Here is a 23625-nt window from a genome sequence, read left to right as displayed (position 1 = left end):
GCTTTTCGGGGAAGGGGAACAAGTGCCGGGCGGGGGACTGGACGGCGGTGACTTGCAGGAGGAGGGGCGAGGACGGCGCCGGGAGGGAGGGGGCGAGGAGGATGGAGGGGAACCGACTTCATTGGTGAAACGGCTCGTGTCCTACCCCCACCCCATCCCGGTTTCCACACGAACACCAGCTCCGAGAGGCAGCTGGCGGTGTTCGGGGCTGAGGAGCGGGCTGTTCCGGGAGGAGGAAGCGTGTGTCACCGTGTGTCACTGTGTGTGTTGTGAGGGCTGCAGCTCAGCGGGCATGTGCTGGGGGCTGGGGGCAGTGAGGGGTGCTGCTGACGCTGGGCTGCTCGTGGGGCGGGGGTGCACAGGTCTGAAAGGGTGCAGACACACACACACACACACACACACACACACACACACACACACCTCCGGGAACACAAGCTCACGCGCCTTGAGGGATACACACAATTTGCAAGCACACATCCCAGCTTCTCATGGTCCTTGCTCTCCAGCACACACATGCGCATGTGTGGAAGGAACGCACACCCCCCTGCAGACTCTTCCCCTCGGTGCATCCATGACACACGTGTGACTACAAAGTCTTAGCCTCACACACACATGCAGGCCCCGTTGGGGGTGGGTAGGTGGGTAACCAGTCTCCAAATAATTTTTCCCTGCCAGAGAAACCTCATCTCCTAGGGCCAAGCCTGCCAACCTCTGCTCTGGGTCTGGCCCCACAGATCAGAAGATTCTGGGTCCCCAGAAAAGAGTTCACCTCTCTCTCTCTCTCTCTCTCTCTCTCTCTCTCTCTCTCTCTCACACACACACACACACACACACACACACACACAAATGAAGAAGAGCATCTTCTTTATAGTAAGTTTACTGTATTTTCTGTCAGCTCAGGGAGGTAGGGATGGGGAAGGGGCAGGAATACAAAGCAAGCAATGGGAGCTCTGGCAGCACCTGGGTGTGCTTCTTGGAAGAGGCAGGCTGGAAGGGAAGGGAAAGGGCAGAGGGACTGAGGGAGATTGTGAGAAAGACCGGAAGGAGAGGCAGAGCAGGCTAGGGATCCTGAGAACTGAATTAAGAGGAAGAATACGTGTAACCTTAAGTCTCCTGTATCCTGAATGGTCTGGGGGGTGACGGAGCTGAGCCACGTAAGGCAGGGGATCTGAAGCCCAGCACTACCACCCTTCCCAGGAAGTCCTCTCAGTGGGCTCACTCTTCCCCAGTGCCTGCCCGCCCTGGCAAGGCTCACCTTCCAGAAGGTTCTGTACGTGGTAGATCCCTGGGAACTCTGCTCCCAGCCTGTGCCCTAGCAGGAGAGCTGAAGGCTTTGTCCTCTGGTAACAGGATTCTGCCTCCAGCAGGCGGTGAGGGATTTTAGGCAGGAAGGCCCTCCTCCATGTTCTGACCTCCTGAGGCAGGCCTCCCCGAGGTGCTCCTGTGAACCCTAAGGTACATACTGAGCACCCGTGACTAGCCCGCTGCACAGATATGTGTGGTATCTGCTCTGTGTTCAAGAAACAGCCATAGAACTAGGGGTCAAGCAGTCTGGGCCAGTCTGGGCCCCAGCACTTACAGCCTTGGGCAATCAATATGACCTCTGTGACTTCCATTTCTGGTCTATAAACCGGAGATGCTAATCTTGGTCCTGTCACTACCAGCCTTGTAGCATTTTCTTTTTCTTCTTTTTTTAAAAAAATATATTTCTTTATTGATTTCAGAGAGGAAGAGAGAGGGAGAGAGATAGAAACACAATGATGAGAGAGAACCAATGAACAGCTGCCCCCTGCATGCCCCCCATTGGGGATCGAGCCCACAACCCGGGCATGTGCCCTTGGCTGGAATTGAACCTGGGACCCTTCAGTTTGCAGGCCGACGTTCTATCCACTGAGCCAAACCAGCTAAGGCCTTGTAGGACTTCCATAAGGTTTAAATAGATAAAGGATGTGGAACTGGTTTATAAACTGAGTGTGCTGCTTGGGTGATAAGGAATTGTGTCAGTGCACAAGTGTGAGCTGTGGACAAGGGTGTGTGTCAGAACGGAACGGTGGAGCGGTTAGAGCTGGACCTGTCCTTGATGGGCTGTGTGACCTTGGCCTACTCCCTGCCTTCTCTGGTGCCAAGGTTCTTCCCTGTAAGATGACAGTCCTGTGCTTCGTGCTTCAGTCACCCAGCCTCACACTCCAGGCCAGGCAGGGCTGGTCCTGAGCGCTCCCCTGGGATCCAAGTGGGCCGTGAGGGACAGAGTTGAGAAGAAATAATCAAAGAAGGACGAGGTTTCAACAGAAGAGGGAATGGGGGGGGGGGCGGGCAGCGGTGCGAGTAAGCCTCTGGAGGAGGAGACCCAATGGCCAGCTGTGGACAAGGAGAGCAGGAGATGGCAAAGGCGCTGGGATCTGCTACATTCATCCGGTCCCCAGGCCCAGGAGCCCAACAGGAAACGCAGGGTAGACAGCTGGGGAGGCTGCAAGTGGGAAGCTCCCCCTGGCCCAGTGCCTCAAATGAGATTGCATGTCTTCTGGAACCGGCTGGAGGAAAAAAGCATAAGAGGAGCAAGGCTCTTCCTCCCCAACTCCTTGGAGTTCTAGGACCTCCACGTCCCCTCATCTCTTCCAGTTTGGTTATGGCCTCTGGGCCACATCCTCCCTCCACCTTCTGCCTGCTTCCTACCTCCTCAGCCATCCCGCTGTACCCTTCTCCCCCCCCACCTCCCTTAGCCCCCATCTCCTCATCTGCATCCCTCCTCCTCTCCCCCTAGCCCTCCCATTCTCACCCCCCTTTCATCCCCCCCCCAGTTCCTTACTGGGGGCATTGGCAGGTCTTCTTCTCACTGAGGAGTCTCTTGATCTGAGACATCCGCACTGCCTGGCGCTGTCCAGGAAGAAGGAGAGGAGTAGTGAGGGTCCCAGGCCTCCAGAAGGGAGGTGCCCCTTGGAGGGGGGAGTGGGGAAAGCTGGGAGAGGAGAAGCAGATACTGTGGCTGAGGCCATCTGTCCCAGAGTTCACCCTCTGCTCCTTCCTGCCTCTCCCTCCCTGGGATCTGGGACAGAGCCCAGTCTGCAATAAGGGAACTCGACGGTGGGTAGAGAGAAACAGAGCAGAAGAAGGTCACATAGACAGGACACCCTAGTTGCTATGTGTGTGTATGGGGGGGGGGTTGGGAATTGAGGTCTGAGGAGGTTCACTCACCCTTCGGTGCCAGCATTTGACACAGCAGAAGATGCAGAACCCAATGAAAATCAGAAAGCCACCTACTGCCCCCAGCACAATGGCCAGGAGCTTTGGCGAGGCCTGGGTTAACTCTGAGTGCAAAACTGCAAGAGAGAAGAGAGGTGTGTTCAGCTCACATGACCTTCCCTCTGGGCACCACACTCCGGAGGCCTGAGGAAGGCCTGGCTGCCCAGCCACACTTGGGCCTGATGCTGGGGCTGGGAGACTGGGGCAGGGTCCTCTGGGCTCTCACAGGCCACCAGGCTGGAGGGGAAAGACTGGGGAAGGGTTTTTAAGGTTTGAAGACTACAGGGCACTCTGGGGAGCTGGGAGCAGTGGTCCATCCTATGTGCCTTCCACACACACACATGGGCGAGTGCTTGTGGCTGGGTTAGGAAAGGAGCAAGGATGGGGACTCTTGGTCAGGTGGGCCCCATTCATGGGCTGCAGACCTTGGGCAGTTGGGAACTTTCAGGGCTACAGGTGGGTCCCTAGGGTCCAGGACCATACCCTACTTCACCTTATCACCCCTGTGTCCGGGCACCATGCACATAACCCACCTCTCTCAGGAGAGTTGGGAGGCTGGGACTCTGGGTTTTCTTTGCCAACCCTGGGAAGGTCCCACAGCTGAGGAGGCAGGGGCTTGGGGTTAGGCCTCACTCACCCTCGACATTGGATTCCAGCAGGACTTCGTTGTTGTTAGTCAGTAGACAATGCCACATCCCCGCCTCAGGGTCCTTCACCTGCACCAGCTTTTGTTGACCTGAGACCTTTGCAATCTGGTTGTCCAGCTTCAAGCTCAGCATCAGCTCGGAGGTGTTGGTCCCCAACACCTCACAGGTCAATTGGTTCTGGGACTTAGTCACTGTAGAGGGACAAGAACCTGAGGTTAGGAGCCTGGACCTCTGAGTTCTTGGCACCTCCATGCTCTAAGGGGAATCCGTAGAACAATCAAAAGGACACTTTACGTGGGAGTTCCTCTTTTGGCATCTCAAGCACATTGTCATACAGCTTTAACAGAGAAAACACAGCTTTTGAGGTCCAACAGAACAGTCTTGGATTCAAATCCCAGCCCCACAGCTTACGATCTGTGTCTCTGAGCAAGTTACTTAGCAACCTGAGCCCCAGACAATTATTAATGCACAAGTACTTGTAGGGCTCTTAAATGGGGCCTGGCATGTGGGAAGCATCAAGTATTAGCCATTATTGCTTGTGGGGTTGTTATGGTGATTAAGGAAATAGAGAAGTGAAGAACTCAGTGTGGAGCCTGACATTGTCATCATCACACTCAGAGCATCCTCATTAGTAGAAAGCAGACACACACAGGTAGGGGGCTTAGCCAGGGTCATGGTGGGGGTGGGGAGACAGAGACAGAACTAGAACCCTGGTTGTCAGCATAAGCCCTTTGGGGGTTCTCAGTGGAATGTGCCCTAGGCTGGCTCACAGATGTCAGGGAAGGACATATGGATTCCAGTTTTAGTTCAAAACCAGCCCCCACAACAGTGGGCCCTCCATCAGCCCCATCAGACAACCAGGGCTTAGGCATCCCTTTGGGGACCAGTCCTGCCTTAGAAGGAGCCCTGGTCAGGCCCCTCCACCTCCTGTCCCGTCTTCCCCTTCTCAGCCCGGCTCCTCACTTCTCATCACCGCGAGGTTCACTTTCTGATGCAGCTGCCCCTGGCTGAGATTCAGGGTCAGGTGTCCAGAACCAACGTCCTGAAGCGAGGCCTGGGGCAGGCTGAAGGTGAGCGGCAGTGTCTCCTTCAGCTGGATCTTCCGGTCTTTTCGAACCTTCTTCACAGTCACCTTTCTGTTCTCCAAGGAGAAGGTGATCCAGGGCTGAGGGGAGGAGGTCCCCTCCTCCTGCCACCTCAGCTCCCCGACCAGGTTTTCATCCTCAAAGGTAAGTGGGAAGGAGAACTCCACGGGCTCCCCCACTTTCGTATAGACTGTGTCAGAGACGTCCCGGAAAGCTGGCGGTAGGAAGGGAGAGAACCTGGGTTAGAAGGAGGCAGAAGGATAAGGGTGCACAAAGTGGGGTAGGCATGTGGTGGGGGCAGCAAAAAGATGGAAGGGGACCAGGTGCCTTCAAACACCCAGGTTGTCATTTCAGGCCCTTAAATTCCCATCTACCTCTCTAATCCCTCTCATCTCTCCACCCCAGCACGTTCCTCTTCCCCCTGGAAGCCCTCGTAGAACAGCCCAGCCAGAGGGGTCCTCTCCCTCCTTAGGATCCTGGAGCACAGAGGGTATTTGGCCTGCATTTATTTATTTCTTTTTAATATGGTTTTATTGATTGCTAGAGCGAGACAGAAACATCGATGAAAGAGAAACATCATCAATCGGCTGCCTCCTGCATGCACCTCTACTGGAGATGGAGCCCACAAACCCGGCATGTGCCCTGACCAGGAATTGAACCGGTGACCTTTTGATTCCTGGGTCAACACTCAACCACTGAGCCTCATGAGCTGGGCTGGCCTGTATTTCTTAGGTGCTTAAGTTAGCACCCTCCACAAGATAAGAGCAAACACTTACACAGGCTGACTATGTGCCAGGCTCTGTTCTACGGGCCTTACGTTGCACTGATTCTTACCATGACACCACAAGGTGGGTACATCATGGTGAGCATCATCCCCACTTTACAGAATCCAAAGCACAGAGAGGTTCAGTAACTTGTCCAAGGTTGTCAGAGCCAGGTTTGAATCCAAGTGCAGACACTGCCCCACCTTGTGTCACACAAGCACCCGCGGAGGACAAGACCTGCATTCGGCACCCCCACCCCCACCCCCGTGCCTAGCTCAGGATTCTAAAGGTGAGTGTAGCATTTCCTCAGGGCTGGCTAGTATCCCCCAGTGAGTAAGTGGATTTGCAAATGGGTGGGTGAGTGGGGAGTGGAGGCAACAAAGAAAATAGGTGTCCTTGACACTCCTCCTTTGGGGCCTCCTTCAGGGGTCTGTAGGGCCCCTCACATCCTGCCATCCCATCTCCCTTCCTTCCTCCATGTCCACCACCCTGAGGAAGAGAGGGCCCAGTGTATGCCTAGGACAGCTTTAGGGGAGCCTGGCCCTGGCCTCCCTCTGTCCTCTAGTACCAGGAGCAGAGCAATGAGAGCAGAGGGAGGGTCTGTCAGCCTTTGAGGTGGGGGTGTAGGGGGGTGAGGAGAGGGGCGGGTCTGCAGGAGAGAGGAGCAGCTCTTACCCAGCACCAAGATGTTTATCTCGAACACCAGTTTCTTTGTGTCCTGGGAGACGGTGCATGTCCAGGTGCCACGGTCCTGCGACTCCACCTGGGACAGTGAGAGGCTCTTGCCCCTCTTCAGCTCTTTATTCCCGGGACCTTTCCATTCTACTGAAGGGTTTCTACCAGGGGGGCTCTCCAAGGTCAGGGTCAGGCTCTGTCCCTGCAGCAGGTGGATGCGATTTTTGATATCCAAATTGGCATTCACTGTGGAGAGAGCAGGTCACCTGTGTCACACACTCTATCCCCAAGGAGAAGGGAAGAAGCCAGGAAACCAAGAGTGTCTCCATTACCCCTGTCCCAACATCTTTCTCTCAGTCAATGCCCAGCTGCCCACCCCCAGCCCTAGGCAGGACTTCCCTCTTCTTCTTCCCCACTTCCATCCTCCTCCTTCTCCTCTCTTTCCTTGTCTCCCCCCCTACCCCCTCTTTCCTCTGGCTCCTTCCCTTCTCCTTCCCTCCCTTTAGCTTTTTTCCTCTCCCCCATATCTGACCCAAGGCTTGAGGAGGGTTTGAGGAGATGTGGTGGTCAGTCTCATTTGGCTCTGGACTATTGAAATACTGACAGCTAGTTTGGCCCTGATTTGGCTGAAGGGATAGGAGGGAAGGGGAGGGTGATTGGCTGGAGGTGTCTGTACCCCAGGTCTGCCCTACTCACATTTGAACACCACAAGTTCCACTTCTGTTTGTTGTTCTACTGTACAACTATAAATCCCTGAGTCTGTTATCTCAAGATTACTGATGATCAGAGGAAAGGATCCTTGATTCCACAGGGATTTTGGTGAATGGACACGATCTTTTAGCTTGGAGGAACCTGGGAGTAGAAGTCATAGGGAGGAGGTTGGGGTATGCTGGAGACATGGTACCCCTGGTGAAGGCACAGCTCACAACTCTTCTCATCTGATTTACTAATTTCCTGCAAAATCTGCCCTTGTCCTAGTCAGAGAACCCCAGGCTGGCGAGGAGGTCCCATCACATGCATTTACCTGGCTAGGGCAATATCTCACTAATCCAAAATAAAGTAACATCATATTTAGAAAACATCAGCTTTTATATGCCAAACACTTTACATGCACTATCCCAAATAATCTGCACAACAACCAACAAATAGCATTGTTTTGCTTATTTTGCAGATAAGGAAACTGAAGCTCAGAGAGATTAAGTAGTTGCCCAAACTCTTCTTTACACAATGATGGCAGGAACCTAAACCAGTGTAATTTCTTTGGAAAGTAATTTGTAACATACTAGTGGTCCGGTGCACAAAATTCGTGCATGGGGGAGGGGAGGTGTCCCTCAGCCCCGGCCTGCACCCTCTCCAATGTGGGACCCCTGTGAGATTGGGCCTAAACTGGCAGTTGGACATCCCTCTCACAATCCGGGACTACTGGCTCCTAACCGCTCGCCTGCCTGCCAGCCTGATCACCCCTAACTGCTCCCCTGCCAGCCTGATTGATGCCTAACTGCTCCCCTGCCAGCCTGATCACTCCCAACTGCCCTCCCCTGCTGGCCCAACTGCCCACAACTGCCCTCCCCTGCCACAACCCGCCTCCTCCGCTGAGACCGGCCTCCTCCATGCCGCATGGAGCTGCAGGACCCCCAGGCCTCACCGCGTGGAGTGGCCACCGGGCCCAGCTTTTGCTGTGCGTGCAGCCATCTTATGGTGGCCATCTTGTGACGACATCGTGTGAGGGTGTGAGGGCACAAGGACCACCTAGGCCCGTGGTCGACAAACCTCGGCTCGCGAGCCACATGCGGCTCTTTGGCCCCTTGAGTGTGGCTCTTCCACAAAATACCACGTGCGGGCGTGCACGTACAGTGCTATTGAAACTTCATGGGGAAAAAAAAAAAAAGAAAAAGAAACTTCATGGCCCATGCGCAGAAGTGGGTATTTTGTGGAAGAGCCGGTATTTTTAGGATGGGGTCCTCAACAAACCAGGGATTGAAGTAGAAAAAATTTGGCTGTTTCATCTTGAAGGGTGTTTGCTGGTTTCTTTCTGAAAGAGCTGCATTTAATACCAGTCTTTGCAGGTGACACTCATCATGATCTCCCCTACTCAAATTGATCACTGGGCTTGGTTGCAAAGAATAATTCAGAAAGGATATTAAAGTGAAATCTGCAGATGTCTCGTGATTATTTCTGGTCTTACGTTTCTCATCGTTCATAACCTGATGGCCATTTATGACAGATACTGGGAGTCACAAGATGTCACCACAATCCGACTAGAATTGCCGAGGTGTCTCATTAACAAGGATCAAATCGATGCCTCACAAAAGGAGAAACGGAAGTACGCCAAGTCAGGATGATCTGAAATTAAACCTGGACGCCTTTGGGCTTTTGGGCCTTTGGGCCTTTTTAAAGTCTCTTGAGCATTTTTAAATAGAAATAAATTTGGGTTTCACAAAAAAAAAAAAAAGAAAAGAAAAATTTTTTTTTTAACTCTTGGTTCAGAAAGTGGGGGAATCAGGAGAATGACACTGCCTTTGTCAGAGATCAGGAAGTTGGGGAAGGGAGCTGCTCTGCAGAAAACTCAAATCACCGAAAGAGAACAAAAGCATTGACACAGAGACTTAAGAATTTTTAGAAAGAAGCACATTGTTTCAATCTCACAGGTGATCAAAGAAATGCAAAGTAAAATAACAATGACATTTTCAACTGTCAAATTAGTAAAAAAAAAACACAAAAAAACCCACAAAAAATTAAATACTAATACTAATACTGCTCAGTGCTGGCAAGGGTGCTAGTGAGAGTGGCACAAAGTAACATCCAGACTTACTGAAAATAAATAGAACCTTCCTGGAAGCAATCATGCAGTATATGTCAACTGTTTTTAAAAATTCATATCCTTAATTTCATTTCTAGAACTATGTCCTTAAAACAATAATTTAAGCCTTGGCTGGGTAGCTCAGTTGGTTAGAGTGTCATCCCTATATGCCCAGGTTGCAGATTTGATCTCTGGTCAGGGCACATACAAGAAGCAACCAACGAATGCATAAATAAGTGGAACAACAAACCAATGTTTCTTTCTCTCTCCCTCCTTCCTTCCTCTCTCTAAAATCAATAAATAAAAAAATTAAACAATAATTTAAAATTTCAAACCAAAATATGGGTACAAAAAAAATAACTATAGTGTTTGTTAATAGGATCCAACATTAGACAAGAGGATAATGGCTTGCATATTAGAGTACGTGAATTTGATAGAATATTAGGGTGCTACCAAAAATGATATCTATAAATAATTTTAATGAAATGGAAACTAGCCCTAGCCGGTTTGGCTTAGTGGATAGAGTGTCAGCCTACAGACTGAAGGGTCCCAGGTTCGATTCCAACCAAGGGCACATGCCCGGGTTGCAGGCTTGATCCCCAGTATGGGGCGTGCAGGAGTCAGCCAATCAATGATTCTCTCTCATCATTGATATTTCTATCTCTCTCTCCTTCTCCCTTTCTCTCCGAAATAAATAAAAGAAATATATTTTTAAGAGAAATGGAAACTATTCATAATATACATTTTTAGAGTTGCATTAAGTTAATCTTTACTTTTTAAGTTAGTTATTTGAATTAGGAAAATTATACAGACTCAACACTTCCCTTTTCCTTGGCCCAGCCTCCTAATACTACTATACAGTTTGGTGTGGATTCCTCCATGCTTTTTTCTTAGCTCATGCAAACATATATTCACACACATTGTATTTTAAAATTAAAATGAGAACATATTACATATATAGCTTACTCTTTCCACTTAACAAAATATGCTTCACATCTTTCTGAGCATATACATGTGAAACTTTTCATTCTTTTTGTGGGCCACAGTGTTTTTCTCTGGTGTTTGACTAAAGTAGAGCAGTTATTATCTAAAAGTGTTTTATCTTTCTAAGTTACTCCTTTCCTGGTCCTTTGTCTAGAAAACACAGGCTTTTTTTGAGGCTTATTTTTGTCTGTGCCCATTGGTGCTTTCAGCTTACCAGCTTCTTCAGCTCCAAGACTGGAATATATAAGGCAACAAGAAAACTCACTACATGTCGTTCCTCAGGTCCTGAGGTCCCTACCAGTCTGCCCTCTTCTCTGCAACTTTCAAAATCTTCTTATGTTAGTTTTACATATAATTTCCAGGATTTTCTGTTACACTTATTGGGAGCAATAGTGAAAAGTATGTTCTGAACTGTCCCTCCAAAATTCATATGTTGAAGCCCTAACACTCAATATGATGGTATTTGGAGATGGGGCCTTTGGGAGATAATTAGATTGAGATGACGTTGTAGGATGGGGTCCTCATGATGTGATTAGTGCCCTTATAAGAAAAGACATCAGAAAGCTTGCTTTCTCCCTCTACCAAGTGAGGACACAGCAAGAAGGCGCCATCTGCAGGCCAAGACGAGAGTCCTTTCAGAACCCAACCATGCTGGCTGGCACCTTAATCTCAGACATTCAGCCTCCAGAACTGTGAAAAAAAAGTTTCTGTTTTTTGACCCACCCAGTCTATGGCATTTTGTTATAGCAGTCCAAGCAGACTAACGCATACATCTACTTCATTTTTCTGAAAGTCCTAATTTTTTAAAAAATCATATCATTTTATTGTACAAAAACAATGGACTTTGTATGCACACACTGTGCTGAATAGCTTCCCCCTTTAAGACATGTAAATGAGAATACTTGGATTAACTCTGGTCACAGAGGTCAGAACAACTCAACTGTCTCATAAACAAATATGCCCCAAATGTCTTTTAAGTCTACAGTTACATGTGTTTTTTAAAATATATTTTTATTATTGATTTCAGTGAGGAAGGGAGAGGGGGCGAGAGATAGAAACATCAATGACAAGAGAGAATCATTGATCAGCTACCTCCTGCACACCTCACACTGGGGGACTGAGCCCACAACCTGGGTCAGGGCACCTGCCCAAGAATCGAACCATGACCTCTTGGTTCATAGGTTGATGCTCAACCACTGAGCCAGGCCAGCCGGTCATCATTGATGTTTCTATGTCTCTCTCCCTCTCCCTTCCTCTCTGAAATCAATAAAAATATATTGGGGGGAGCTATATACATATGGGCTTCTATATGCAGAGTTCATCTCTTGAAGGAAACATAAAAAGTGATTAAAACAGTTGTCTCTCGGGAAAAGAGCTAAAGAACTGGGGATCATAAGTAGGAGGAATATTTATTGTCACTATATCATTTGCATGGTTTTAAAATTTTACCCTGTACCTGTATCATTTTTTCAAGTTTTTATTTTTTTTATTATTATTTTTTTAATATGTTTTATTGATTTTCTACAGAGAGGAAGGGAGAGGGATAGAGAGTTAGAAACATCGATGAGAAACATTGATCAGCCGCCTCCTGCACGCCCCCCACTGGGGATGTGCCCGCAACCAAGGTACATGCCCTTGACCGGAATCGAACCTGGGACCCTTGAGTCCGCGGGCCGACGCTCTATCCACTGAGCCAAACCGGTTCTGGCCAAGTTTTTATTTTTATTTTTATAACTTTAAAAGTAATAAAAATAAATTCCTAGCAGAAAGTCAATTTATTTCAAGCGATTTAGCAGAATAAAATTTTAGCAGAGTGTCATCCCTATATGCCCTCGCTTGCAGCGTTTGTGGGAGTTGTGGTCCTGGGCTCTGTCCAAGGGTGTAAGTTCTGTAATGGGCCCGTGGTCCAGGGGAGGACGAAGGTTAGTTTGATCATAGGGGCCTCTTGAAGTAGCTGTTTGAAGGAGGAGAGGACATGGCAGGCAAGGGACAGTTAATCTGCTGATTTCTGCTTTGTGTTTTTATCAGAAAGAGATCAGGAGTTGGGGGTTTTGTCAGTTTTTAGGGAATGGCTTTTTCATGTTCAGACCTAAAGAGTGGATATGGGTGTCTGATTCGTGTTTCTCAGAGCCCAGAAAGAACATCTGCACTGGAAGGGGAGATGTTCATTTCTTTCTTTTTTAAAAATCCTCACAAGAGGTCAGAAACCAAGATGGCGGCATAGGTAAACACTGGAAATTGCTGCCTCACATAAGCACTTCATAAATACAACTAAAAGATAAAACAGACATCATCCAGAACCACAGGAAAGCTGGCTGAGTGGAAATTCTACAACTAGAAGGAAAGAGAAAAGCATACCGAGACTCAGAGGAGGTGCGGTGTGGAAGTAAAGTGCAGAGGTACGGAGGTGCACTCGGAAAGGGCTGGTGGCTGAGGACACGGATGTCTTTTTCAATCCGAAGGGAGTCTCAGGCTCCCGACTGCTCTGAACTCCAGTTCCGGGCGAGTCTCTGGGGACCCAGACTCATACGGGGAGAGGCTAGACCAGGGGTGGACAAACTTTTTGACTCGAGGGCCACAATTGGTTCTTAAACTGGACCGGACGGCCGGAACAAAAGCATGGATGGAGTGTTTGTGTGAACTAATATAAATTCAAAGTAAACATCATTACATAAAAGGGTACGGTCTTTTTTTTTTTTAGTTTTATTCATTTCAAACGGGCCGGATTTGGCCCGCGGGCCGTAGTTTGCCCACGGCTGGGCTAGACTGTGTGGCATCGGTTGGACCTCAAGGGCGGCTTTCTCTCAGAGGTGCTTGCAGCGATTACCGGGACACTGAAGTGGGGCCTCTTAGGGCAGGACTGAGGAGCAGCCATAGCTGCTTGCTCTGCCCTGTTGATCCCCTGGGACCCCGCCCCACCCAAGCTGTGCGCAGGCTTTTGCGTATGAAAGGCCTGGCCCTTTGCAACCTGAAAATTACCTAACCAACTGCAGCTGGCCCAAGGCCCCACAGCAGCTTGCATTCCTTCACAGCTGAGCTCCTGCTGGGTAGCCTCAGGCAGAGGCTAAATTAGCACCTCCTTAGCGATCCAAGAGCCAGTGTACCCAGTGGTCAGAGTGGGACCATCCAGATTACAACTCCTCAGATCCATAAGGGACACACTCAGGGGGCAGACTCAGTGAGCACCAAAGCCCCACTGAAGCAAGTCTTGCCCCAGAAGGGTGTCTCCAGCACAGAAGTTCTCCCACTGCAGACACAGCTGATTCTCACAGCCAATTGGCCTGGAGGTCAATTCCTCCCAGTGATACCTACAACAATCAAGGCTTAACTACAACAAGATTGTGCACAAAGCCCACAAGGGGGTGCACCAAAAGTGTCCACCTCAGGTAATTGGGGAGGCTGAGCCACTGGGCCCTATAGGACACCTAGCACAGAAAGCCACTCTCAACACAGGGAAGCATAAAAAATGCGGAGACAAAGAAACAGGTCACAAATGACAGAAATGGAGGAAAGCAAACTACTGGATATAGAGTTCAAAACCACACTTTTAAGGCTTTTCAAGAATTTTCTAGAAACCACCGATAAACTTAGTGAGACACTCAAGAAATTTAGTGAGACCGCCGATAAATTTAGTGAGATCCTCAATAAGTCTAGTGAGACCCTCGAGGTTGTGAAAAAGGACCAACTAGAAATTAAGCATACACTGACTGAAATAAAGAATATTATACAGACTTCCAACAGCAGACTAGAGGATCGCAAGAATCAAATCAAAGAGTTGAAATATGAAGAAGCAAAAAACACCCAACCGGAAAAGCAAAAAGAAAAAAGAATCCAAAAATATGAAGATAGTGTAAGGAGCCTCTGGGACAACTTCAAGCGGACCAACATCCGAATTACAGGGGTGCCAGAAGAAGAGAGAGAGCAAGATATTGAAAACCTATTTGAAGAAATAATGACAGAAAACTTCCCCTACCTGGTGAAAGAAATAGACTTACAAGTCCAGGAAGCGCAGAGAACCCCAAACAAAAGGAATCCAAAGAGGACCACACCAAGACACATCATAATTAAAATGCCAAGAGCAAAAGACAAAGAGAGAATCTTAAAAGCAGCAAGAGAAAGACAGTCAGTTACCTACAAGGGAGTACCCATACGACTGTCAGCTGATTTCTCAACAGAAACTTTGCAGGCCAGAAGGGAGTGGCAAGAAATATTCAAAGTGATGAATAGCAAGAACCTACAACCAAGATTACTTTATCCAGCAAAGCTATCATTCAGAATTGAAGGTCAGATAAAGAGCTTCACAGATAAGAAAAAGCTAAAGGAGTTCATCACCACCAAAGCAGTATTAAATGAAATGCTGAAAGGTATCCTTTAAGAAGAGGAAGGCCAGACCGGTTTGGCTCAGTGGATAGAGCGTCGGCCTGTGGACTGGGGAGTCCCGGGTTTGATTCCGGTCGGGGGCATGTGCCTTGGTTGCGGGCACGTCCCTACTGGGGGGCGTGCAGGAGGCAGCTGATCAATGTTTCTCTCTCATCGATGTTTCTCTCTATCTCTCTCCCTTCTTCTCTGTGAAAATTCAATAAAATATGTTTTTTTAAAAAAAAAAGAAGAGGAAGAAGAAGAAAAAGGTAAAGATACAAATTATGAACAACAAATACACATCTATCAACAAGTGAATCTAAAAATCAAGTGAATAAATAATCTGATGAACAGAATGAACTGGTGATTATAATAGAATCAGGGACATAGAAAGGGAGTGGACTGACTATTCTCGGGGGGAAGGGAGTGAGGGGGTTGCAGGAAGAGACTGGACAAAAATCGTGCACCTATGGATGAGGACAGTGGGTGGGGAGTAAGGGCGGAGGGTGGGGTGGGAACTGGGTGGAGGGGAGCTATGGGGGGAAAAAGAGGAACAACTGTAATAATCTGAACAATAAAGATTTAATTAAAAAAATAAATAAATAGTTGCCATGGAAGGCACCAGAGACAAAAAAAAAAAAATCCTCACAGGAGGGTATTTTCCCATTGATTTTTAGAGAGAGTGGGAGCGGGGGGAGGGAGGAGGATGAGGAGCAGAGAGAGAGAGAGAGATCGATTGGTTGTCTCCCAATGCACCCTGACAGGAGCTGGGAATCAAACCTGGAATACATGAATGTACCCTTGACCCAGAATCAAACCCGAGACCCCTTGGTGCACTGAGGGACACCTTAACCACTGAGCACACCGGCCAGGGCGGGAGATGTCCACTTGCAACAAACACGGTTTCCTGTGCACTGTGGCCAATTCAGGTCTGACGGCACTGAGGAGAGCTTTCCACAGGGAGCCTAGGCTGAACGTTGGAGAACCAAAGCTCCACCCCAGCGCTGCCTCTCACTGGGTACATAAGCTCAGGCAGGCGTGTCCTCTCAGGGCCACAGTTTCCTCTCTAGTAAGATCAGAGTCTTGGGCTGCAGCCATATTTCCCAGACTTCAACCATTCACATACCTTATACATGATTTTGGCCAAATCTACTTGTCCTATTTATGTAAGATTTTAAAATGGATTCACTTTTGCCCTAGTTGGTTTGGCTCAGTGGATAGAGCATCAGCCTGTGAACTGAAGGGTCCTAGGGTCGATTCTGATCAAGGGCATGTGCCTGGGTTTCGGGCTCCATCCCCAGTGGGGGCGTGCAGGAAGCAGCCAATCAATGATTCTCTCTCATCATTGATGTTTCTATCTCTCTCTCCCTCTCCCTTCTTCTCTGAAATCAATAGAAATATACATACATATATATGTATATGTATATATATACATATATTAAAATGGATTAACTTTTAAAAATTAAATAAATTCATTTAAAAGGAAACTTTATATCACTATAATAAATAGGAAGTCAGTATCACTTGACATAAACAGAAGGCCACTGTAAAAAACACACACACACACACCAAAAAAACTACCCCTGGCCCAGGTGTCTCAGTTAGTTGGAGTATCGTCCCATACACCAAAAGGTTGTGGGTTCAATTCCTGATCAGGGCATATATCTAGGTTGGGGGTTTGATCCCCAGTCAGGGGGCCTCAGAGAGGCAACCAACTGATATTTCTCTAACATTGATGTTTCTTTCTCTCTCTCACTTCTCTCCCTCTCTCTCTAAAATCAATAAACATATCCTCATATCCTCAGGTGAGGATTAAAAACAAACAAACAAACAAAAAAACTCCTTAAAACAATGTTATAATTATCACTTAAAACTAACACATGTACCTGGGTCTCTGTCACCCTGAACCCTCTGGGACCCCAGAGGTTCCTAGGAGCCGAGCGCTGACACCAGGGATGCTCAATTCACAATGCTTTCTTCCTGAAGGGGAGCGGGCCACCCTACCTGTAACCAAAACTGAATTCTTGACTTGGCCGTAAGTCTTCACAATCGTGTTTCCTCTAGAATCTTTCCAGGTGAATGGCATGTCCTTCTTCTCGGAAGCTTTGCAGGGCAGCTCCACCTGGCCTCCTGCCTTACCCAGCACCACTTCTCTCCCCTGAGTGGCTCCTAGGAGCAGTGCTAGGTGGAAAAGAAGGAGTCAGGCCTTGAGTCAGTCACTGCCCCACCTCCACCCCATCCCCCGCCTTAGCATTTCTCAGTCAGCCCCTCCTCCCAGGCCACCTGCACCCACACCCCAAGTCTGAGCACTCACCCAGTTGCAGCAGCAGGAGCAGGTGCCTAAAAGAAGTTCCCTGGTTCATGGTGGCCTTGCTGAGGCAGGGAGGGACCTGGGTCTTCCCCTGAAGAAGGGCAGAGCCTGGGGGAGACACTCATCATTAGACAGCAGGCATTTATTGGCCTGGGGCATACAGGGATGCTAGGCAATCGCTCCCTTCAGGAACCTACAACCAAGCCAGGGACGTGGACGTGCGTGTCTTTAAGCAGACCCCCCCCCCCCCCAGCATGTGCCACACAGTGCTGTGCCCAGGCCAGGGGTGGGGTCTCTGCCAGCTGCCATCAGAAAAAGACCGAGAAAGTAGCAAATTGGTGGGGACTGAGACCAGGGAGCCACACCAGGTCATGAAGGTCTTTGAATGCCACGCTGGGATGCTGGGACCCGACCCTGTGCCCTGGGGAGCCAACGGAGGATTTTATGTAGAGAAGGACACGATTAGATTTGCAAATGGCTCGTGAGTGGTGTGAATGTTTTGTCCACTGGCGCTGGCACTGGCGCAGGCCCCACCCTAGGACAGGGACCGGCAGCTACAGGCTGTCACAAGTGCCCACCGTGGTGGCTTCAGCAGCACATACTAAAATTGGACAGGCCAGCATGGCTCCTGAGCAGGGAGGATGTGCCGTGTGAAAGATGAGTGGGAGGAGGGCCAGCACGGGAGTCAGGGTTGAAACAGCCCTGCCAGGGAAGGGGAGGCCTGAACTCAGACAGTGGCGGTGAGATGTGGGGAAAGAGACTGACTTAAGGTGCGATTCCCAGGACTTGGGGCCTGATCGCGTGTGAGGGGCCAGAGAGAGAAAGAGCAGAAGGTAAAGCCCTGTGCACCAGCAGACCGACCCTCTCACGCCTCCCAGGGGCACCGCAGGAGGTGCTGTTTCAGCGTTCGATGACAGAGCGGCAGCCTGTTCCGTGGTCGCTGGTTGGGGTGGGGGGTGGGGGGTGGGGGGCAGCTGCAGAAAAGTTCTGAATAGACCTTGAGGAAGGGGTACATTAGATTAGAGCAGCGATTCTCCAAGTGTGAGTCCAGTTCCGCAGCGGCAGCAGCGTCACGTGGGAACTGGTTAGAAGTGCGAAGTCCCAGGCCCCACCTAGAAGTGCTGAATCAGAAGCTGGGGCTGGGTCTAGCAGTCTGTTCTCACAAACCCCCCAGGTGACTGATGCACACTTAAACCTGAAAACCATGAATTAGATGAAAGAAAAGGGAAGGCACCTCCCACCCTGAGGTGTGCAGAGGAGGTAGGGCTGTTCAAGGAGACTTGGGAGTTAAGAGGGGTGCTGGGGGCTCCTGATGAGGTTTGGGAGGAGACTTTTTAAAAAAAATCCTCACCCAATTTTTTCCACTGATTTTCAGAGAGAGTGGAAGTGGGGGGGGGGGGGAAGAACGTCAACATGAGAGAGATACATGGACTGGTTGCCTCCTCCATGTGCCCCCACTGGGACTGGGGAACATGCCCCTGACCAGGAATTGAACCTGGGACCCCTCGGTCTGAGGGCCGATGCTCTAACCACTTAACCAGCCAGGGCAGGGGGAGATTTTTTAAAAAGCTCTCTCCAGGCACTCGACCTGCCTAAGAGAATCATTACCCAGGGCCAAGCACATGGTTAGGGGCCTGATAGTATGAGGTCTGATCAAAGAATGGAATCAATACCCCCTCCCCTGGGAACTGACCTTCAAACATAATTTAACATAACTGCTGCCACTGCCATGGAAAATGGTCAGAGGTTCCCTACGTCCAGGCCTTTTCCACCTTCAGTCCCATTCCTCTCTCTCAGTCCTGCTCTGCCCGTCAGGGCTTCCTCCTTCACACAAAACATCATACCCCTAACACTTCTGATTCTGAATCTACTTTTGACCCAGCAGACCACCGACCTCCACCCTCTTACCATCCCCTCCCTCACCTGCAGTAGATTCCCCAAAACCCAGACCCTCCTAACCAGCAACCACCTTCTCCCCAGCCCCTGAGAGCCCAAGTCCCAAGAATGCAAGCTCCAAAACAGCCTTTTCCCACCTGACACTTGCTCTCGGGCCACCCAAAGACCACCCTCCTCAACAGCCTCTTCTATTCCCGCGCCCATTCTACCCCTGAGGGAGGCAGCAGGAACTGAAGGTATTGTGGTCAATTATGACAAACTTAATGAAATCACTCAAGGCCCTCACACAACCCCTCGCTCCAACCAGGAGGAATCTATCTATACAACATTCCAGCTGACTACAATTGAAGGCCAATGCCCTGTGATCTCGAAGTCCAGCCTCAGGAGGAAATAATTACAGAATATATGACCTTCGTCCCAATTCCATAAAACAAAAAGGCTGGAGTGTTAGGTTTGATCCAACAACTGACCTTTAGGCCACTTCACGATGGACTCCACTTGCCGAGACCACAATCCACTTGCTAAGACCATCATCTCTCCCCTCCAGACTTCCCAAAATCCGGACCTGCACGGAGAATTCTCTGCCCAAAAAAAGCCCCAAAGCCCGCCTAGAGTCCTTTAAAAACCGCTGACTCCCATCACTGGGTGCTGGAGCCATCTGGGGCTCAGCCACCTGGTGTGCGGATGATCGAATAAATTCGTAATCCCTCACCGTTCTGGCCTCCTGTGTTCCTCCTTCGGTGACCTAACAGATAGAATTATTATTATTTTTTTAACCAGGGAAATAGGAAGATGTCAGGAAGGAGGGTTTAGAAAAGGAAGGAGGCTGGTCCCGAGTGCAGTTGTTTACAAGTTAGCTTGGGGCAGGGAGGTGCTGAGGGGAAGGCTGGGGTGAGACCGTGGGGCAGGGGCACTCTCACATCTGAAGTGGTTCTCACTGGCCCCCTATCCCGGGGAAACAGGACTCTCTCCGTGTCTTTGGTGAGCAGAGAGTGAAGGGGTCTCCTAGGGGATATCACTTCCCAGGGGCCAAATTCAGCTCCGGTGCTTGAGGAAGCTGGGATATTCCTGACCTTCCCCCAAATGGTGGTCATTTTTTCTTCCCCACGCCATGATCCTAGGTCTGTGCTGAGGCCCACTCTTGCCTCCAGCTCCCTGCACTGCCCCAACCCACCCCCAGAGCTCAGCTGAGGCAGGAGTCTAGGGGTTTCCAGCTGCTGCTTGCTTTTGTGCCTTGGGCTTCCGCTGCCACCCCAGAATCGCTTTTGATTCCCACATCCTCAGCCTCCCCAGACACGCTCCGCCCCAGTACTGCAGCATCCTGTACACCTCCCCCCACCCCCACCCCCAGAGGCTGGGAGGGTTCGCTGGTCCCCAAGATCCTGATGCCTCTCTCTCCCCCACCCCACTTCTCACGCCCCCAGCCCCCCGCAGTGTCTGCTCGCATCCCCTGCACTTCTGTATCTGTGCCCCTCCACGTGGATGCATCCATCCGCAGCTCCCTGCCTATGTGTCTCTCTCCCTCGGCGCCTCAGACGCCAGGAGGCAGTTCTGACTCTCCTGGTTTAGCGTGGAGTGCCCCTTGCCTCTCCTTTTCCGTCTCTCCCCATTCCAGCTGCCACCGAGCTCCAGTTCCATTTCTTGCCCGTAAACAGGCATCCAGGCCTTTGGCAGGAACGCAGGCTTCAACAAGCTTTGATCTGAAGGGAGCCCGCAGAGCACAGCCTGGAGCGGAGGGGCGGATGCCAGGGGGTGGCTGCAGGGTGGACAAAGGGAAAAGCACAGATTGGGACAAACACACCGACACCCCAGGGCTGGCGGCAGGAGGATGGGAGGGGAAGCCGGAGTAAGGAGCGACCCAGAGCAGCTCATTAAAGCCACAGCTGCACTCTGCACAATCCACGATCACACACAAAGCCCAGGGGAGTACAAGCGAGGTGGAGGCAGAGGGAGCGAGAGGAAGAAATTCTGAGAGGCGAGGCCTGTGCGCAGCGCAGTCGACCAAAAGGGAGACAGGGAACAGGGGGCGATGAGACCAAAACGGCAGCACAACACGCACTGCACACGCAGAGCCCTTGGGGTTCCTGCTGCCCTCACCCTGGCCCCCCGAGATGGGATGAGGAGCGAGGCTGGGGAGAGGAAGAGGGCACGGCCTCACCACAGTGACAGTCTGTGGTCCCACAGGCACTTTTATCTCCTCCCCGCGGCCCCCAGTCAGCCCCGCTGGCCCAGCCACGGATGTGCCCCCCACCGCACACCCTCTCCACGGCTTACTGGCGTCGTGTAACCTTCCTCGATGCCATGACCCCCCTGAGGGACCCTGTGGTTCGGTGGCTGCAACCTCCGCCATCCTCTCCTTTGCCTCAGACGCCCACGGTGGGGGAGCCGCGCCCCCCTCCTTCCCCTGTCCCCCGAAAGGTGCAGAACAGAGATCAACCTTAGAACCTTACAAACCCAGGCCCCACCTGCCTCCTCCCAGCACCCACCTCATCAGAGTTCTTTCATTCAACAGACTTCTATTCAGTGTCCACACAGGGCAAGGCCCTGGGTCTCCCCAGCTCCCTGGGGGGTGGGCCGCCTCCCCCCACCGTGGCCAGGGGAGGCCCCCGGTGCCCAGAGGCTCTGCCTGGAACCAGTGGCGGGGCAGCTTTTACTCTGAGGCTGACCTCTTCCAGATAAAGTGTCCTCACCCTGAGGGAGGGAAACCAGCTGGCGAGTGATTTCTGGCCCCGTCTTCTCGGAAACCTCTCAGCGGAGGGAGGCCGAAGCGGCCATTTTGTGGAAAGGGCCCCAAAATAATTAGTCAAAACACGAAAAGGTGGTGATCGTCCCGTCAGGTCCTGCTCGCAGCCTCGAGCTCTTGAACGTGTGCCCGCGGAGCAGGGCATCCAGGTGCAGGTGGTCCACCCGGAGTGAAGCCTCTGAATTCGGGAGAAGGGGCTGTTCTACGGGGAGGAACCTGACTGCCCAGGAGGCCCTGTCCAGTCTCAGAAGGGGAGGCAGAGGACGCCTCGGGCACAGGGCGGAGCCGAGGAGGTCTTAGGGGAGAGAAGGTCCGAGGCTGTGGATTGGACAAGGCGTCCCGTCTTGAGGGGTCTCACCTCCCCAGTGCCCCCCACACTCGGCCAAGCCTGGGGCAGGGCAGGCGGCACATCCCTCCTTAGCCCCCTGGCCTGCTTTGTCAGAGCAGCTAAGACACCTAGAACCGATTCTCTTAGAGCCAGTATTTCCCATGATGTATTTGCCTAAAAATGTGTCTCTATCCTCTTTATAGCATGTCACACGTAGAGCTCAAAGTCAATCCTTTTTGAGAATTTTAACTTTTCTGTTTCACTCATCATTTCAAAGCTAGTTAAAGAGGAAGTCTTTAGACATATAGTTCAAGACGTCCTAAAAAACGCACGAAAGTAGACAAAGATATCAAAGTACATATAAACAGAAAAGACGATTAACAGGCTGCGTCAATCGTGCGGCCTACGTATGAAATGTCGCCAGTGTGATTTCTGGTGTGACTTTTTGGTGATGGTGTCACTGGGAAAATTGATTTTGGGAGAATTGCCTCTGGACTAGATTCCACTTCTCTTATTATTATTTTTTATTGCTTTTCCCTTTGTTTCCCCTTCTCATTTGTTTTTTATAGGCCTCCTCCCTTCCTTCCTTAATATGTTCTTTCTCTCCCTTTCCCACTCCCCCTTCCCTCTTTTTTCTCTTTTTGCTCTCTCCCCCTCTTCATCTTCTCCTCTCTCCATAGTTAGTTGCCTTCCACTGCTTTTCTCAGCCTGAGGTGGCCTCAAGTCCCCAGGTCTTCTCTGACTTTGCAGGCTGAGCCCACACCCCTCTGAGGAGCACCGTCTGGCCCGGGCCCTGGGTTGGGCTGGCGGGGATGCCGAGAGGGTTTGGCATAGTCCCTCTTGAAGCTCACAGATCCAGTGGGAGATGGCTGCTCATGAAACGCAAGAGAAGGTGGCCCGACCTGCGGTGGGAGAGCTGGGAGTCCAGCACATCCCCACGCCTCTGCGCCTCGCTCTCCTCCCCTTCCCGGAGCTCTCCTCCCCTTCCCGGACCCGCAGAGAGGTACGAAGCTGTCTGCCCATCTTACCTGTGGGCCTGTGTCTTTAGTCCCCTCTGCGTCTCCTCTCGCTCCCCTACAGGTGTGCCTATGTGCGGGCTGGGAGCCCTGCCACCGCCACCCCGCTGGGGAGAGTGCTTGTTACTCCTGCAGAGACACACTTAAGTGAAGAGACAGGAAGCCAGCTGGGTAGAGAGACTCCACACCCCAGACCTGGGCCGGCCCCCAACGTCACTGCCTGGGGCTGGGGTCCCCACCCTCGGCCTGTAGGGGAAGATGTCAAAGTGAAAATGCAGATGTCAAGGGAAAAAGTTAAGCAGAACTAGGAGGGAGCCCAGAGGGTGTCATGTCACGCACTTGTTGCCTGTGTGTCCAGGCGTGGGGCCTGCAGGAGGCAGCCAATCAGTGATTCTCTTGCATCATTGGTGTTTCTGTCTCTCTCTCCCTCTTCTTTCCTCTCTGAAATATATATATATATATATATATTAAAGGTTATTTTGCCCTGTTTTAACATTCCAAAGGTTTGAGGCATAAGACGGGCACAGGTCCACAGTTCCTTTGGCACGGCAGCTCTGGCTCCATTTTAAAGTGGCTCCATTTAGTTCTCAGCCGTCATTGAGCCATGGACATCTCTTGGGACAACTGGCACAAGCAACACAAGACCGGGGGCAAGAGGAAGCCCCGCCACAAGAAGTGAAAATAGGAGCTGGGCCGCCCTGCTGCCAACACTAACATGCCTCCCCCTCCAACCCCTCCACCCCCACCCCCTCGCATAAACACAGTCTGTGTGTTGGG

The 23625-nt window shown here is 50.8% G+C and overlaps 1 protein-coding gene across 1 annotated transcript; it reads right to left on the bottom strand.

The window, feature by feature from the left end:
- Nucleotides 1–2307: 2307 nt before the first annotated feature.
- CD4 (CD4 molecule) lies at nucleotides 2308–22992 on the bottom strand. The gene is made up of 10 exons (XM_006084167.3): nucleotides 22861–22992; nucleotides 16869–16973; nucleotides 16559–16735; nucleotides 7108–7263; nucleotides 6412–6657; nucleotides 4851–5186; nucleotides 3878–4078; nucleotides 3193–3317; nucleotides 2807–2874; nucleotides 2308–2531 (listed from the first exon to the last, which is right to left on the bottom strand). The coding sequence occupies exons 2-10, from the start codon at nucleotides 16915–16917 to the stop codon at nucleotides 2501–2503; spliced, it is 1389 nt and encodes a 462-aa protein (XP_006084229.1). The 5' UTR covers nucleotides 16918–16973; nucleotides 22861–22992; the 3' UTR covers nucleotides 2308–2500.
- Between the last annotated feature and the right edge of the window lie 633 nt (nucleotides 22993–23625).

The sequence above is a fragment of the Myotis lucifugus genome, unplaced genomic scaffold (genome assembly GCF_000147115.1).
Source record: "Myotis lucifugus unplaced genomic scaffold, Myoluc2.0 scaffold_10, whole genome shotgun sequence".
Lineage (NCBI taxonomy): Eukaryota > Metazoa > Chordata > Mammalia > Chiroptera > Vespertilionidae > Myotis > Myotis lucifugus.
This window is presented reverse-complemented; position numbering and strand designations above follow the sequence as displayed.

Coding starts and splice junctions, on each gene's coding strand:
- CD4 (XM_006084167.3), bottom strand. CDS start 16,917: ATGAACCAGGGAACTTCTTTTAGGCACCTGCTCCTGCTGCTGCAACTG. Junction 16,736..16,868: donor GCTCCTGCTGCTGCAACTGG/GTGAGTGCTCAG, acceptor TTTTCCACCTAG/CACTGCTCCTAGGAGCCACT. Junction 2,532..2,806: donor AAGACCTGCCAATGCCCCCA/GTAAGGAACTGG, acceptor TTTTTCCTCCAG/CCGGTTCCAGAAGACATGCA.